The 17756-nt window shown below is 47.3% G+C and overlaps 1 protein-coding gene across 2 annotated transcripts in view; it reads right to left on the minus strand.

The window, feature by feature from the left end:
• Window positions 1-15070, minus strand: part of VANGL1 (VANGL planar cell polarity protein 1) — a 53709-nt gene extending 38639 nt beyond the window's left edge. Inside the window, exons 1-3 of one of the 2 annotated variants that reach the window (XM_054043387.1) lie at window positions 15003-15070; window positions 6565-6854; window positions 5256-5382 (exon numbers count right to left, since the gene is read on the minus strand). In XM_054043387.1, the coding sequence (XP_053899362.1) occupies window positions 5256-5382; window positions 6565-6635 (198 nt within the window). In that variant the 5' untranslated portion in view covers window positions 6636-6854; window positions 15003-15070. The remainder of the gene's footprint in view (window positions 1-5255; window positions 5383-6564; window positions 6855-15002) is intronic. The other variant, XM_054043398.1, reaches the window with a different exon arrangement.
• Window positions 15071-17756: the final 2686 nt, after the last annotated feature.

The raw sequence follows: 17756 nt of genomic DNA on the forward strand, positions 1-17756 counted from the left end.
GAGTAGAAGGGGATTCATGAAGGGAGAGAGACTGGGAGCATTTGCTCCTGCTACTTAGAGATCTGGAGAGCCAGCTCGGATAAAGAAACCCAGAAGTTAAAAATAGAGGAGCCCACCTCCTGCAGATACAGAACATTCTGTAAATGCAGAAACTAGCGCTCTTCCAGTCCGCAAGTACTTATAAGTGCACTACAGAATCCACCTGCAAGAGAAATCCGGTTTCAATGGTCAGCAACGAGTCAAGTGCAATTATGGTTATAGTGAAACCTCATCCATAGTAAAGTTGTGACATAAATGGTTTCACTTTCAAAGGGTTCCACTGCATATTTTCTCAGTCTCCCTCACTAGTGGAGGAAACATTACACACACCCTCTGCTAGGGTTACCAATTTCCACAAGCAAAAAAGAGGACACCGGGGGGTGGAGGGGGGGGGGAAGAGGAGGAACCCCGCTCTAGCGCTGCCCCGCCCCCATCCACTCCCTCCCACTTCCCACCCCCTTGTCCCCTGACTGCCCCATCCTGGGACCCCTGCCACTAACTGCCCCCTAGGATCCCACCTCCTATCTAAGCCACCCTGCTTCTTGTCCCCTGACTGCCCCCTCCTGAGAACCCCTTACCACCCCCCTACGACCCTACCTGTCCCCTGACTGCCCCGACCCACACCCCCACCCCATATTCACACCCCCGCCCCCAGACAGACCCCCAGGACTCCCATGCCCTATCCAACTGCTCTCCATCCCCTGACAGGACCCCCAGAACTCCCGACCCATCCAACCCCCTCTGCTCCCTGCCTGCCTCGACCCCTCTCCACACCTCTGCCCCCGACAGGCCCCCTGAACCCCAGACCCATCTAACCCCCCCACCTCCCTGTCCCTCTCCACACCTCTGCCCCCCTGACAGCGCCCCCCTGACAGCACACCCCCCCCGAACTCCCGACCCATCCAACCGCCCCTCCCTGTCCCCTGACCAGGGTCAGCTTTAAAGAGCCCAGGAACCAGGGCCGGCACTGCTGGGGGCCGGAACCGGGGCCGGGCGTGCTCGGCTGGCACCGGGCTGGCGCGCTCGGCCGAAACCGGGGCCGCAGCCCTGGGGCCCTAGCCAGGCCGGAGCCGCTGGGGCTGCCAGGCGCTGCTCGGCCCGGGCCGGAGGGAGCCGCTCGGCCAGGGCCGCGCCTCCCCGGAGCTCTCCTCCTCGCGCCCCCCCACCCCAGCTTACCTGCTTCTTTCTCCCACCTGCCCCTGCTTCTTTTCAGACTTCTCGCGAAGATCTGATTCGCGGGAACAGGGGAGGGGGAGGAGCAGGTGGGCGGAGTGTTCAGGGGAGGGGAAAGACCGCTGCGGGGCCGGACAGCGTGGTAAGGCTGCAGGGGATGGGGGGAGCCGGGAAGGGGCTTTGGCTGCCCAGCGGGGCTTGGCCGCTGCTTTTCTGTCTATAAATAGCCAACCGGGGGAAATCCCGGATATTTTTAGATTTTTAAAAATCCCCCCCGGGCGGCTATTTATAAACTGAAAAGACGGACATGTCCGGGGAAATCCGGACATATGGTAGCCCTACCCTCTGCTGAACTGTTTTAGGCAATGTTTCTCAAGCTAATAACCAACTCTCCAGCAGTTGGAGATAGATATTTATAGATGCTGGGCCATGTGAATTTGTGGGTCTCTATAACACCTGTTCGCTCCTATATTAAAGTACTGGATGTGTCCAAAAACTGTTCAACCCGAAGCCAGCATATTTGAAAAGTAGGAACAATTGCCAAAGAGTCAAATTTCAGTCTACATTAAAGTTTTCTGAAAGTCAGCAATAAAAGGGTTCCGACTTCAGAGAACTTCTGCCATAGAGATCCTGCACACTGTTCTTCCTACTCCATGATGCATCTGCTTGGACACACCTACACAAGGCAAGGATAAAGAGTTAATCTGACATATATGGATCTGACTTGGAACTGCTGTTCAGGGAGTGACTCAGACTTCTGAAGACTTGACAAATTTACACCAGTGCATTCCAAACTGCATTAAAGCTTCTAGACAGTAGATAGATTCCTTCATTCCACATAGTGCATCTTAAGCCTTTGTAGTCACCAAATCAGTCATTAGCACCCCAACATGTTTTCTGGAAGAGAAAAAGATATCCCAGTGCAAGTGTGTCAGTGACTGACAGGAGTAAACCTTTTTGGCTTCTGCACGGAAATATGCTGACAGAAGTGTTTTAACAGAAACAGGCTTAACTTAATTGACAGAGGTAGTGATGTTGTGTTGTTCTCGTTCTGTGGTTTCAGGGCCTCCATCTAATCAGGGCCATCAGCCCAGTATCTAATAAAATCATTACAATCACTTCTCAAAAGAGTTATAAAAAAGATTAAGTCTAAAAGTATCCTTGTGACAGGAGCAGACTGAGGCAGCATAATTATTTAGAATAGCTCCAAGAATTTCACTTCTGGTGCAATTTGGGACATTAATATCTCAGGCCTAAAGCACTGAGGTTTTAAAAAGAGACACACCAACCACAGCCAGCATCTTGACATGGTCTCAGCAACGTTAACACTTTTTGTAGAAACAGGCCCTGGAAAGGCCTAAGGAGTTCTCCAGTGGAGTGCAGTACTAGAGTACACTGCCTTTTGCTAGCACCTTCCATATGATCATCTAAGCATTTTCGACACAAACTCTTACCCCCTCACTCACTCGATGAGGTGGACCAATATAATTACCCCCATTTTACAAATGGAGAAACAGTGACAGAGAGGGGAAGTGACTTGCCAAGATCACAGCAAGTCGGGGCCAAAACCTAAAACAGAACACACAAGTCCTGGTTCCCAGCCTCACTGTTCTAACAGTTCTTCCCATTTAAAATGGCATTATCAAGAGTTCATGCAGTCAAGTGGAGCTACTGAGCTGATGTTCGTCCATCGTTATCAATGAAGACCTCAACAACTCATTTTTTCGATGACCGGGCTCTGTGCGTCCAAAGATGACTGATCAGTCTGATTCGGGCGTGGAACGTCCTGTCAGACGTCGGGCAGACATGTAATGGCACGGTCGATGATGTACGAGCAGCTCTGGATTTGCGTAGCTCACGCTTTTTTTCAGCCTCAGCAATACGCCTCGCCTCAGAGGTATTACTGCCTGTGTGAATGAGGCTGTGCCATGCTGGACGGTTCAGTGCGAAGGTTTCCCATGTGGCGGTGTTGATCTTGAAGGACTTCAAAGAGGTCTTCAGTGTGTCCTTGAACCGTTTCTTTTGTCCTTCATGGGAGTGCTTTCCCTGAGTGAGTTCTCCGTAGAAGAGCTGTTTAGGAATGCGTTCGTCTGACATTCTCACGACATGTCTGACCCATCTGGTCTGGGCTCTCATCAGCAGTGTGTGAATTGACAGCAGACTGGCTCTAGTAAGGACATCAGTATCGGGCACTTTGTCCTGCCATCTGATTTTTAGAAGCTTTCGCAGACAGGAAATGTGGAAGTGATTGAGCCTTCGTGCATGACTCCGATAGACAGTCCACGTCTCGCAGGCGTACAGCAGAGTTGGAAGCACCACTGCTCGGTAGATCTTCAGCTTCGTTGGTAGGGTGATCCCTCGACGTTCCCACTGAGCTAAATTTGTGCTGAAAAGCTGCCGGAGCATAATGTCTTTGAGTTGCTAAGAGACAATCCTTCTCATATTTTTTTTGTATTTTTCTTCGCTTTTTAGTTTACATTACTAGAGAGATTTGCATGAAGATAAAGACCTGTTTCTTAAGAACTCATCAGCATATTTTGCCCCACCTGACACAATAAACTCACCCATTCACAACTGTTTAACTGGCAGTTTGTGAAAGCTATTGTCCAAAAAACAAAGAAGGTTTATTTATGTACCTCCATTTGGCACCCTCTGCAGTGGCATCTGGGTGCTCTAACAACTATTAACGCATACATTGCTGGCGGGGAAGAGGCAGCAGACTGAGGTCTGGTCTACATTGGAGCTTACATTGGTGTAACTACGGCGCTCATGGGGTGTGAAAAATCCACACTCCCTGAGCAAAGTAGTTATACCATCCTAACACCCACCCCCAACCCTCCAATGTAGACCGTGCTACATCAGCGGGAAAGCTTGGTATAGGAGCATCTTCATTAAAGTGCTACAGTGGTGCAGTTGCACTGATGCAGCCTTTTATATGTAGACAGGCCCTGATTCCCTGAGAGAGTTCTTGGTTTTGCGTAAGACATCAGTACTAACCTAAAAAGTACATGCAGAAAAAGAGTGAAACATAGGATGCACTGAAACACTATTTGGAAACTATTCCAAGTTTGTCTTGAAGTGTCACTGCTCTTTAAGGCTACTATTCACACAGTATGACTGCTTCAACCCGTGGAGCTCCCGGTATAGAAGGGCCGCTGTTCTGATCCAGATATAATATAGAAACAGTAGCTTTCCATTCTTTGCCTGACCTAGTGTCCATATACCTACTGCATGGACTCAATTTTTTGCTGTCATTCCTTTTTCTTATATTTGTTGTAGATTGTCTCTTGCTTTCCTCTCTCCACTCAGCATCTTGGTCGCCTGTTCTGTTTCCTTTAGAAAGAGGGTTTTTTTTTTAAAAGGTCTAGATTTTTTTTTTTTTTTAAATGGCATGTCGCTAAAGCAAAAAGTGAGGGGGGCTGGGTTGGGTAACTATCCTTGATCAGATGGTAAAAAACAGCTGGCTTGGTACGTTTGGCATGACACAAAGCATTGGTGATTCAGTAGTAAGCGCTCTTCGAAATCCATAGTGAACTAAAGCCCTCAGTGTGTTCAGACAGGGCATTGTACTACTGAAAGTGATGCTTTCAGAAGAGACAAAACAAAAGTCCTGACCACTTGTAAGCTCAAAGGTCCCATGCCTTTTAATACAAGAGTGGAGGTATAAATGGATCATTGCATTCTGCCTCCCTAAAAGCCTGTGACCATTTCAATTTTTCATATTTTATCTTTAATCATGTGTTACGCTTTGTTAAATTGCTACCACATCCCACCACAGAAGTGGCTACATTTTGGTGGTAGGTGAAGTGATGCAGTCCCTATAGGTAGAGAGTTTTGCAAAGCAGTTTAAGGCCTGAAAAAAACCCAAAACAGCATTAACTATGATCCAAAGGGACCCGAGAGCCATTCCTGCCTGCTACCAAGAGTCCAACGAACACATTTCCATCAGCGTGCAGGCAGGCAAAGACAGTCACCAAAGCAGAATGCTGTCCCACAGCCCGCACTTTGCCCATCCACGTCTCCATTTGCTTCCCATTCCTTACCTGACCCTCTTCTGTCCGAGAGGCATCATTCCCCAGCAGCGGTTCCGCGGGAGGCGTCTGGATGGTGACCGATTTCTCTGACCTACTGCCATCTTTACTCCGTGGCGATTTGTGCCTGTCCCGACTCCTTTCCCATAAACAAAGGCAAGGGGAGAAGAAGATTACAGGACCCATTCACCAGAAGGCATCACAGACTCAGCCCTCCCAGTGAGATCTATCCATTTTCATTAACCTCCTGTAAATCAAGAGGTGCCCTAGCCTCTTGCCAGTTACCTTTGCGATACAACCTTCCACAACATAAACTCCACCTGCTATGCCTTCAAGAAGGTTGGGAGCCAACATAGATCCCATGTCTGCAGATGGTTTCTGGCAATAGGATTGTAGAGGACTCACTCCACCGAGGAGCCTGCACCTGCCCGTACAACATGACCCTCTTTCCAAACTTTAAAGGATAGCCTGATTCCAGGTGCCATCTCACATGCCAGTCCCCAGGGCATGGCACATTAGTTCAGTGCTCACAGAGAGCTCAGAGCTGTATAGGACAGTCCCTGGCCTAGAAGACTTAAATTAGAAACTTTGTACCTATTTCTTCCCTTCTCAATCCCTGGTCACAAACACCTCCTACCCCAGCAACATCAGAAGAGGCCTGGAGAAGGGGACACTCTCCCACATGTATCCTCAGTGTAAACTGAGTGAGTACTCCCTCTCCCCAAAGGATTTCAGAAGGAGATGGTGGGTTGGGGAGTCAGTAATCAAGCTGTCTCAAGGGGGCTGAGGTAGTACTCAAGGGAGCACTGACAGCAATATTTAGACTAAGATCTTCAGGACAGGGAATGTCTGGGTCCATACAGCACCTATCACAGTGGGGCCCTGATCTCAGATGAAAGCCACAGGCAAACGTTGCCTATTTTTAGCTGTTTTTCTAAACACCTGAATTACCCACAAAAGGTATTAACATGGCAGCTGAGGGGAAGAGAAACTTTGCCCCTAGCTGAGGAAGACAAACAGGAGTGGAAAAAAAGGAGGAGGAATAGCAAGCATTTGTTTAAAAAGCTGGTCAGTCCTCCATCTGGGGACCCTATCCAGCCCTCTCAGTTAATGACTGAACTAACCAATCTTTTTCCATCTCCACCTTCTGAGGCCCTATTTCTAGTGTCCTGAGAGAGAGAAAAAGTCATCCCACACTTTGCCTCCTTTAGAGCTACAGTGTTTTGGTCTGCGAGGGGCTTTGGCATGATCTAAGGAAGAGGTCATGACACTGTGACACTGCCCAGCCTAAGGACTAATTTGTTAATAACGGTTTCCATACCCTTGTCTGTGGGCTTTTTTGGAGTGACCTGAGTAGTGGGAATATCCCGAGTATGTCGATTCGGTATCCATGGCAGCAGACGCCTGCCCCCCGCTGGGAGGGGCACTGATTGCCTTCCTTAGAGGGTGAGCAGCTGTTGCTACTGAGGTGGGGTCCTCAGAGAAAGTACTTTCCTGGATACTCTCAGCGTCCCAATCATGAGTAGCTCCAAAACATCAGGCAGCTAATGACTTTCCACCTAAAGAAACTCTAAGGAGGGAAGAGCAGGTGCCTTAATCTTCAATACCAACCTAGGAAAAAAGAAACAGATGGGCATACAATACCGATACTCTACTAAGCAAAGCAGCCACATGTTTACCCTGGTAGGCCTTGTCCTCCTTCCCCTGTAGCATTTATCAACATTTGTCACACCTGGTCTAAGCATGTAAGCTCTTGGGGACAGATACCACAGCTTTTTTGTTCAGTCCATATATTTGTGGAGTAATAAATTATAAAATAAGTAGCTCCTGCTATACACAACGCAGCCCCATTTATCTCAAAGTCTCCAGAGGACAGCAGAATCTTTGGATAAACAAAGGGGTCTGGTGAGGGAAAGGCAACACAGCCCATGCCGTAGATTTCTGTAACTCACTACTGGAAAATGCATAAAGATGCATTGGGTTTGCGTCTCCACCACCATCTTGCCCTGTCATTTACACCTGTGCAAAGTAGATATAAAAATGTTACCAAGTCAGAATGAAAACATTTTACACTCACATTGCACAGGTATATGTCAGCGCATAAGGGGCAAGGCAAAAGAGAATCAGACCCACCGTGCCTGAACCTGTATTGTTTTCATAACTACAAGGTGTGTCCATTTTATTAGCATTACTAACTATAAAATACCATAGATTACAAGGTCCCCTCTCACTTACCATCTACATGCTACTTGGGCTCAGAAGTGCAGCTTTTTAAAAGTCATAGGAGTCAGGGTAGAGATTATTAGATCACATTTACTTTACACACACCCTGGATTTGTGCAGCATTTGTTTCCTGGAGTATATTTTGTAGGGTATTCTGGTGTGTGACATCTTTGTAATGAGGAGGAAAGGGAACATGTTTTGGAAAGAACAAGATATTGGAATAACAATCAAACATTTCCAGTAGCGAAGGACTGGTGGACACTAATCCCTTTCATTTTGGGGAACCCAAATTCACACTTTGGATTAGGTTACAAGTTAAATTGATTAGCGGATAGAGGAGCGATTTGCCAGTTTTCACGATGCACACAAACAGGGTTGTCACTACACAGATCCCCAGACTCTAGAACAGTAGGTGGCTGGACTGCAGCTCAAGACAGTGGGCCCTTGGCAGAGCTTGGTGCTTGGCATGAGGAAGGAGGGAGCAATCTTATACATTTCCTGCCCAGGCTATTCCTGCCTCTCATCAGTGTCGTGGCCTTTACTTTCATTGGTGTTACATTTATTTACAAGTTCTAAAACAAGAGAGAGTTTGCTTTCATTAAATCCTCCAATTATTTTCTGCTCACAGCAATTTTCAAACCTCTTGCAAGAAATACTCAACCTCCTTCAAAAAGAGCAAGAGTTGGCTTTTTAACTCATCTGGGCTAATCTTTTTAACACCTCATGTGCTAATTAATGATGTAAGTGTATAGCACACTCATTACACTGTATAAAGTGTACAGAACAAAGAACAAAATGCCTGCCCCATGGAGTTCACAGTCTGATGGAACAAATGGGGACAATATTACAAAATGTTACAGACGGTGGGAGCTGCAAGGCCTTGTCAAATAGGTGGGCGCTTGCAGGAGTTATTTGAATGGAGAGGGCATTGGCTGTGTGCATGTTAATCGGGAGACTGTTGCAGCTATAAGGCAGGAAGGTCTCCTAATGAAAGGAGGCATGAAGCTGGGTGGGATGCAGGAGGGTAGAGACCCAGGCAAAAGCAGAACCATGCAGAGATCTGAAAGCAAGTAGGAGAGGCTTGAAGTGTAGCCAGGAGATCAGAAGCTAGTGCAGATGTGTGTGCAAGGATGGCCGTGAGAAGAAAGCACCCTTAGCAGAACACGATCAATAGAAACCACCTAGAGCCATAATCTGCAATTCCTGTAAATCAGCAAGACTTGCATGCAATAGAGGAGGAACATCCTGAATTAGACAGAAGTTGCAAGTAAGAAGCATGGGCTCAAAGTCATGATTTCCAATCACAAATTGTTTGTGGCCTTACTCAAATCTATTCTTTGTGGACAGCTATCCTCTCCACTAACACATGTACCCCTACGATGGGAACAGCAAAGTGGGGAAGAGAAGAGGGCTGTGTGTATACCCAAGGAGAGGTAACCACCCCTAGTATAGAAATTACACTAGCTTCTACTATAGAGACTAACACTCTTACCTCTCAGAGGTTCTCTATGCACTTTGCAAACATGCATTACTTAAGTCTCACAGCCTCCCTGGATGGTTGGTATTATCCCCATTTTACAGATGAAGAAACTTAGGTATAGAGGGCAAGTGGCTTGCCCAAAGATCACACAGCAACTCAGTGGCAGAGCCAAGAATAGGAGTATAATTCCCCACCCCCTCCTCTAACTACAATCCTAAGGGAGTAACCAGTGCTAGGACATAGAAATTCCTCGTGTGTTAGCAGTGGAGCTTTTTATTGAGGGGATGGCGGCAGAGAGACAACACATGGCATACTGCTTTACAGGCACAAGCATCTTTGTTGAGAGTCAGCATAGCATTTCAGCAGACCGATACTACAGAGAAAGTATCCAGGCTTTCCCCGCATGAATCAAGAGCAGGCAGTCCCCATTCTGAGGTAGGAAGAGGTGACAAGGGATCATGCGGAGAACATGCCCCCAGGGGCATGATCCTGGTGTGTGGGTGTGTGTAAACAAAAGCAATGGTTTTGATGCAGCTCCACAAAAAGTCAACGAGAGGCCCCCAAAAAGCCAACCCTCTTGGATCAATCACCACCAACAGCAATACCCTTAACACGAAAGTTCTGCAACACCTCACAGCCTTGGCCACAGGACACTGACGGTTAAACAGAGCGCTCTGCCAAGGCTGCAGCAGGACTGCTATGAATGGGCACTATGTCTGTTTGAATTCAGTTGGAAAGAGACACCACTGGTTTTGCCTATCAGCCAGCTAAGGGCACCCAAACTTTGGGCAACCAAGGGCTGCACTGGCAACTTTCCAGAAGCCTGAAGACCACACTCAATTTGAGCAACACCACAGGCAACCTCCTTTGGAAGACTGCAGCAACCACAATCCTACAATGCTGCATTGACATGGAATGTACACACCCCACACCCAGGTCAGGCACGGAAGGGTGTGTGGTATGTAGCCCACCGTAGGAAATGGCTAAGCCCAGCTGGAAGAAACTCCCAAGAACCGCCAGTGGGGGTGAGAGAAAGGAAAAAAGAAGAGTCCTCAGGGAGGGCTCATTAGGTTGGGGAGCCATAAGAAGACAGTAGTCCTTGACTGGCAGGCCCAGAAAGTAATGGGAAGGCTCCTACAATTAACATTCTGCACAGAGCGGACATGAATGCAGTGCCTAGCACAATGGGACCGACCCTGGTTGTGGCCTACAGATGCTATCACAATAAAAGTAACAATAAATCTCTTCATGGCCCTAGGACATGGGCAACTGTACTGTACAGAAGCCTTATCTATTCACAAGCTTGCACCAGTTTAAACCCCAATTTAAGTTAAAATGGTTCAACTTTGTTTAGACAAGGCCATCATCTTGCGTGACTACTCAGGGATGCCCTGATTTGGACACTTTGGACTGGCACTGAAGGAAGTCTTTTTGGGCACCAGTGTGTGGTGGGGCAGGGCTTGGGTAGGACTTGGACTGTGTTCGTCCTTTTCACAGCCCATAAGGGAGTTGCTGCTGCTGAGCACGCAGGAATACAGAGCCCTGCTATGCTCCCAAAGGGAAGGTGGCTATGCTGGCAAGAAGAGCACTAGCCCTTCACATCAAGATAAATCACTGCCTATCAGATAAGATAGTCTCCACAGAGTACAGCAGAAATCTCTGTAATTAAGGTTGCTAAGTAACTTATTGTAACTCCCTAGTTTCAAATGCTCATAAACCTCTCATAAAAATTTCTTCTTTGGAATGGCCATTTTCCTTGCTTAGGGCCCAAGCCTGCTGCCAGTGAAGTCAGTCTGGTCATTGATTTCAAGAGAGCAAGGCCCCGGCTCAAGGCAATTACAAAAAAAGAGGTTGAGTTGAGTTGGTTGCATTCAGCCCTTTAATTTACAAATGTGAACAAAAACACCCAGCCTTCTGGGCTACCCCATCAGTTTCCTCACAGTTTCAAGGTTTGCTTATGCAGTGCTTGGGAAGATAACTCTAGATCAGCTCAGTCTTGAAGTTTCAAATTTAGTAAGGAATTAATCATTACGCAGGTTTAGAACTTCTACTGAATTAGAATTTGGCAGTTAGTTTGTGAAGTTACGTGCATTTGAAAATGCCATTTGGAGCATAAGCAGCAGAAAGCATCCACAAGTACACACATGTTCAGTTAAGTGTGCAGTTGGCCTCGATATTTAAATGGCACCAACTGTCTATTGGCCAATGGAGGCCCGTAAACTGGCAAACAAGGGAAATTTCTCCCAATTTAATTTAGTAAAGACTTGGAAATTAAATACAAAAACCTAGAAGCTGTGTTAAGGCAATGTTAGAATTGCACAGCCAAAGACCGAGAGTCAGGAAATTTACAAGTTAAAAGTTCCTGCAGCAGCATTAACTTGGCTGCACAATATTTCTGTGGTATTTTCCTAAAGTGTAAAAGTCATTGTAGTTTAATATATTAAATTACACACCTAAGAACAAACAGAAAGTCACGTATGAGCAACGTCACCAAATTCATGTTGCAAGAACATTAACTTCAGCATTTCCTGACTCAAGCCCCAATCCAGAAATCAGATCCACGAGGGCAGAATGATCTGTCTACATGAATCCAACTGTAGGACTGGGGACTTCCATTTTAAATGCACAACCTACATTACATACTTTTTTTGCACTTGAGTTTGTGGCACGTTTCAGTTTTCACTCTGGCTGTTAACTTATATATTTAAAATAAAAAAGTAAGGTCTTCACATTATATGGCATGGATATTTCTACAGGAGGATTGTTTTAATTTGTTTTAAAAAGATAATACAAACATATGGGTGAATCATTTGAACGTGTATTACAGGTCCAAAAACGCAGCAGAGCTGTTTGCTTTGTAATAAACAGAAGTGTTTATCAAGCAAAAAATTTGAGTTACAGCCCACACCATGTGCAGCCGCTAGTCTGCTTCCTGAAACCCTTCTACTGGGCTTTCTTTAGGGCCCCCACAAGCTACTCAGCAGCAGCAGAGCTTCATTGTGACTCCTTCTCCAGCCCCAAGGCTACAGCAGCCTTCCCCAAATTTCTGGAAGCCAAGTCTGTACCTCTTAGTTTGTAAACCTTCTATACCCCCCCACGAATCTAATCTTTTGTGAGACCCATGGGGGGGGGCGCACAACCGACACATTAGAAAACATTGATCTTCATTATATGATATATGCTTTCATGAGCAGTGACATAGTGAACAACGTTGACATTTAAAGTGTCTTGGCCTGAGTTAGCATTTGTTGAAATGAACAGGGCAGCTCAACCTTGGAGCCATTGTTTCAGGCCCTCGGCAAACTCAGGCATACTAATCTGCATTGGTTATTCTAAGGTCACATTTTCAAGGTTCTCTCTGAAACCATAACAGCTAGACTTTTGTGGGTTCTTCTAAACAAAAGTGGAGACTCTGGAGAACAACAGAGGTCTGTTTGTACCCCCCAGAGGGGCTGTCCCTCCTTTCAGGACTCTCTGTGCCACTTGCATTTCAACTACAGGGGGGTGGAATGGCCAGTGGATCTACAGTCCCAAACCCAAATCCCGACTGGGCAATCCAGTTGGGCTTCACAACATGCATCTCTTGCAGGGGCTCCACATCCTTTGGAAAGAATTGCACTGGCTTTGCAACACCCTCAATAACCACGGGGGAAAGGGCAGGATTTGCTCCAAAGAGAAGAGTGAACTCCCTGTATTTATCTCAATGGGATAGTAAAACTGAAGTGATGGTAAGCAATTTATTTCCAAAACATTATCACCTGACGGTAGCACCCTGCTGGATCTTTCCTTTTCTGCTGGGAGCACTAGATACCCATGGTACCAGCAGCACTAACATTTTAACCACTCTTTCATGCAAACACTGCTCTAATAAGGGTCAGATTTTATGGTGCTTAGATAGCCACTGGCAATCTGGAGCCCTAACTGCACTACCCTTCCCCTCCAGTGTTGGAGTTGAAAGGACAGTAGCAAACATGGGAATTTAAAAGCAGTATCCTAACTGAGACACAGTCTGTATATCTGCTTAGCTTTCATGCTCCTGGCCGATAGCCATCAGCCGTTCGCTACCTCTCTGTGTGGCTGAACGTGGGCTGGAAATCCTTCCAGAATTTTGACTTGCAAGGAGTGTTTTTTTTTTTTTTAAATAGGAGGTTGTCTGTAACTCTATTCACCATTTATTTTTAAGATTAACAAGTTAAATTACTATAGGACCAATATTGGTCGGAGCTTTGCAGCCAATTATATATTCAAACCCAAAAAGGAGTAAAAAGCCAAGCTTGTTTAAAATCAAATTCTTAGGAGGTTAAATACTCAGCAATTATGAGGCAAGAATTACTACCCCGAACAGGAGAATACAATTCTTCTCCCACTAATCAAAACTATTTCCCCAATGGATATTCTAACGCTATGTACAATTGTTAGTTCTGCCTCCCTAGACTAAGAAAACTGATGCCCTGTCACTTGCACCTTCAGGAAACATGTAGCTAAAGAGCCCAGCTTTTGATGCAGGAATGTTATTTTGAACCATTAAGTAACATTCTAAACAAGGAAATTAAGTCTTTTCTTTTTTTTTGTTTTTATTTTTTTTTTTATTAAGTGGCCATTCAGAGTTTGCAATTATTATAACAAACTGGCAAAAGTAATAACTTGGTCTTCTGTGGGGACACGATCACCACCTATATTGGTGAAAACTAAAAGGAGTGTCCCCTGCAGGCCAAGGGCAGGCCTGTGCTTTTGGAGCAGAAGGATCTCACATCTCCATCACCGAAAGGTTGTAAATTGCCATGGTCTAAACTTAACAGACAGCCATGCAGACCTGTGTAGCCATGAATTGTCATATTAGTCCAACTGATCAAACTAACTTCTGTATAACTAGATCACATTATGCTTTACTCGCTTTTTTGTCTTATACACCTACCCACAGTTGCCCAAACAGACTTGGAATTTAAACAACTTGATTTACATCATCCAGGGAATTAGATATATTTGCAGAGTACTGAACTCAGTTTTAATTCACTTATTGGTTTACTAATCAATTACTAATTTGCTCCAAACACAGAGCTTTAAAAATTCACTTGCTATTGGTGAGTGGGAAGCTTTCCCTGGCAACCCTGCACAGGGCAGCGTTACCTTCCCAGGTCTGCAGGCAAGCCTCAGTGTGCCTAAGCTGCTGCTCATAGCTCTGCCTGAAATTAGCAAGATTCCAGTTATGTGCACTGCTGTTATTCAGGGCTCTGTGGGCAGCAATGCCAAATGACACAACTCTGGTGCAGTTCATGCTGCTGAATGGGAAAGCTCTGAGCAGCAAAAGCAGAAGACCTAGAAAACAGAGGCTCCGGCAACCCATGCAGCAGCCAGGAGGCTTAGTATGGGCAGGAGAAGTGACAAAAAGCTCTTTCTCCCTTCCACCAGGAGCGTGGCGTGCCCAAATGGATCAGGCACCTCCTAGCCAGGAGCTGCAACTGAAGTACACGCTCGCTTGTAGCTGAGACTTACAGAAGCCCGGTTGCTGCTTCTCCCTCCCTGGTTTAACAGAGGTAGCGAGATGCCTGCCAGCGTGAGCCGAGGGGCCACCCAGCCTTGAGCACAGATGCAGCCCAGCAGCTAAGAGCCATCCTCCATGCCGGGCGGCACCCGACGGGAGAGGGGCTCTGGGCAGCCAGTCCCCAGGCACAGAGCACGCCAGGCGCGAACCCCATCCCGGGTTAGTCCCCTGCTGGGGCCGAGGGCTGAACAGGCCCGGCAGGGTGGTGCGGGGGCTGCTGGAGGGGGAACGGGGAAGGGGTGGCACGGCTTCAACCCCCTGGGGCTGCCTGCCTGCCCCGCGGAGAAGGGCAGAGGGGCGCAAGCCGCAGCAGGACCCCAGCCCGCCGGGGGAGGGGATCTGGGGCCAGCCCGGGGAGGCAGGAGCAGCCCTGGGGGTGCTGGGCGCCAGCCGGGAGAGCCCCGGGAAAGCCCCAGCCCTGCGGCGGGCAGCGCTGCAGAGCCCGCGCCCCGCGGCCGGCGAGGGGAACCCCGGGCAGGGCGAGCCGAGCCGGGCCGCCCGCGCCCGCACCCACCTCTCGCGGCCGCTCCATGCTGCTCCCGGTACCAGCCCAGCTGCTGCAGTTGCTAGCGCCGCCGCTTTCCGCTTCCTGTGCCCGGCGCCGCCCCGCCCCACCGCAGGGACCAGCCCTTGCCCGTCCCCCAGGACTAGCCGCCCGACAGTCCGCCTGCCGGGACCGCCCCCTGCCTGCCCCATAGCCCCTCCGGGACCCACCGCCTGCTGGGACCGCCCCCCGCCTGGTGGGATCACCCCTTGCTGCTCCCCAGTTTCCACTGGGCCCTGCCCCAGGAGTGCTGGAACAATTTGTATAGTGGGGGTGGTGAGAGCCATTGAATCCAACTGTAAACTCTGTATTTAATGGAAACCACTTGAAGCCAGGAGGTGGACAGCACCCCTAGTTCAAGCACTCCTGACCTGCCCTACTGCAAGCTTCCCTCAGGACCCCCAGCATTCCTAACTATACCCCCCACACCAAACTCTTACAGACACCCACACATAAGATCAGCCTCTGCCCCTCACTCCCACTGCAACCCTCTTTAGGATCAGCTCTTCCAACACTGTAACCTCCCCCCTGAGCCGAGCCCAGCCCCTTGAACCCCCACAGTGCTGCATCCACCTCCAGGATTCTTGCAACCTTCACTCCTGCAGGACCAGCCATCTCCACCCAGGGCTCAATTAATCACTAGGTACACACATGTCTACACTCTGGGGTCACTCGATATCACCATGTACTGGAACCCTCACTCTGCAGTATGAGGCAGTATGCTCCAACCCAAGAGGCTGCAGAGAGAACCCCGGACAGCGCCCACTGCTCTTCAAAGGAATCCAAGGAACCAGTAGATGACACCCAGAGGAACTCTGCCTGGGTGCGGGAAGAGCCAAAGGACCAAAAATAGGCCCTGCCGTTGCAGAGCATGACCCCTGCTTGCCCCATTAAGTTTCTGTTTAAAATCCTCCAGAGATGCTAGTGACTGGATACCCATCGTGGGCTAGTTGATATGGCACTAGACGGAGTCAGGAGGCTTGAGTAGGGTCCTTGGTTTTGCCACTGACATCCTGTGTGGCCTTAGGCAAGTCACTTCACCTCTCTGTGCCTCAGTTTCCTCCCCCCCACACACACCTTTTGTTTGTCTTGTCCTATTTAGACTGTAAAGTTTTCAGTGGCAGAGCAAGCTACAGAATCTAGATCTCCTGGCTCCCTGTCCTGTCCTTTAACTACTAGAAAATGTTCTGTCCTTTAAAGGAAGCAGATATTTAAGATGTTTGTTCATGTTATATGTTAATACAGGGTACTAGGTTATTGTAGTGTTAGTTGGGGGATGTTGGGTTATGTGTTTTTTTCCTGCACCCTCTTCCCCTCCCTTCCCTGAGCACTGTCACAATTGTATTTGCAATGTCTGTGTATTTGATTAATGATATTTGATCTATATCATATGCTGGGTTATAATAGAACAAAAGCACAAAGCTGATTACAAATTAGATGAAACTTTCATTTCACTTGGATTGGGTAGCTTGTTATACCTACTTTGCAGTAGTGTATGCAGGGTATAACATGAATGGAGTATCAATTTATTAACTCCATTTTATATGATGTGTACACACATCTAAACTTGCCTGAGGGCAGCATATTGAATTGCATTCCAGACAGTTGCTCTGCCCTGGAATAACACTTTGCTGAAGGACCAAGACACAGCAATATTGAGTGAAGGACTCAAGTACTGGCTCATTCCCATGGAACAATGATTTTTCTATGCCAGGGTTTGCTTGGGGCATGGGGCAAGCTTAACAAAGGGGTGAGGAGGTTGGAGCTTCCCAGTTTGAGCACATGGCACAGAGGAGAGACCCTGCTTAAGAGCAGGGTTCTGCTCTGTGTATGCCTGACCACCGACACTTGTAAGAAAGAAGAAAGTTGTCCTGGTTAAAAAAACTTACATGGTTTAGAGGGGAAGTGAAGGCAGATATAACACATGGAAGAATGGGGAAGTTGATCGTAATTGATATAAATCATAAGTTAGGAATTATAGCAAATTGATAAGGGAAGCAAAGGGACACAAGGAGAAATCTATGGTTAGCAGAGTTAAGGATAATAATCAGTTTTTTTTTAAATATACTAGGAACAAAAACAATCCTGAGAATGATATTGGTCCATTACTAGATGGAAATACACCTCTACCCCGATATAACGCTGTCCTTGGGAGCCAAAAAATCTTACCGCGTTATAGGTGAAACCACGTTATATCGAACTTGCTTTGATCAGCTGGAGTGCGCAGCCACACACACCCCCCAGAGCACTGCTTTACCGCATTATATCCGAATTCGTGTTATTTCGGGTTGCGTTATATCAGGGTAGAGGTGTAGTAGAATTATTAATAGTAATGCAGAAAAGACAGAAGTGTTCAATAAATATTTGTTGTATATCTGGAGGAAAAAAGATGGTGATGATAACACTCTTTCCAGTCACTAGTATCTCTGGAGGATTTTAAACAGAAGCTACTAATAGTTAGACATTTTTAAATCAGCAAGTCCAGATAGCTTGCTTCCAAGAGTTTTAACAGAACTGGCTGAGGGGCTCACTGTTAATGTTGATTTTTAATAAGTTTTGGAGCACTGAAAGAAAGCTAATGTTGTACCAATATTTAAAACAGGATGACCTGGGCAATTATACGTCTGTCAGCCTGACACTGATTCTGGGCAAGATAATAGAGCAGGAGTCGGCAACCTACGGCATATGTGCCAAACACGGCACACAAGCCGATTTTGAGTGGCA

The sequence above is a fragment of the Malaclemys terrapin genome, chromosome 1 (assembly GCF_027887155.1).
Source record: "Malaclemys terrapin pileata isolate rMalTer1 chromosome 1, rMalTer1.hap1, whole genome shotgun sequence".
Lineage (NCBI taxonomy): Eukaryota > Metazoa > Chordata > Testudines > Emydidae > Malaclemys > Malaclemys terrapin.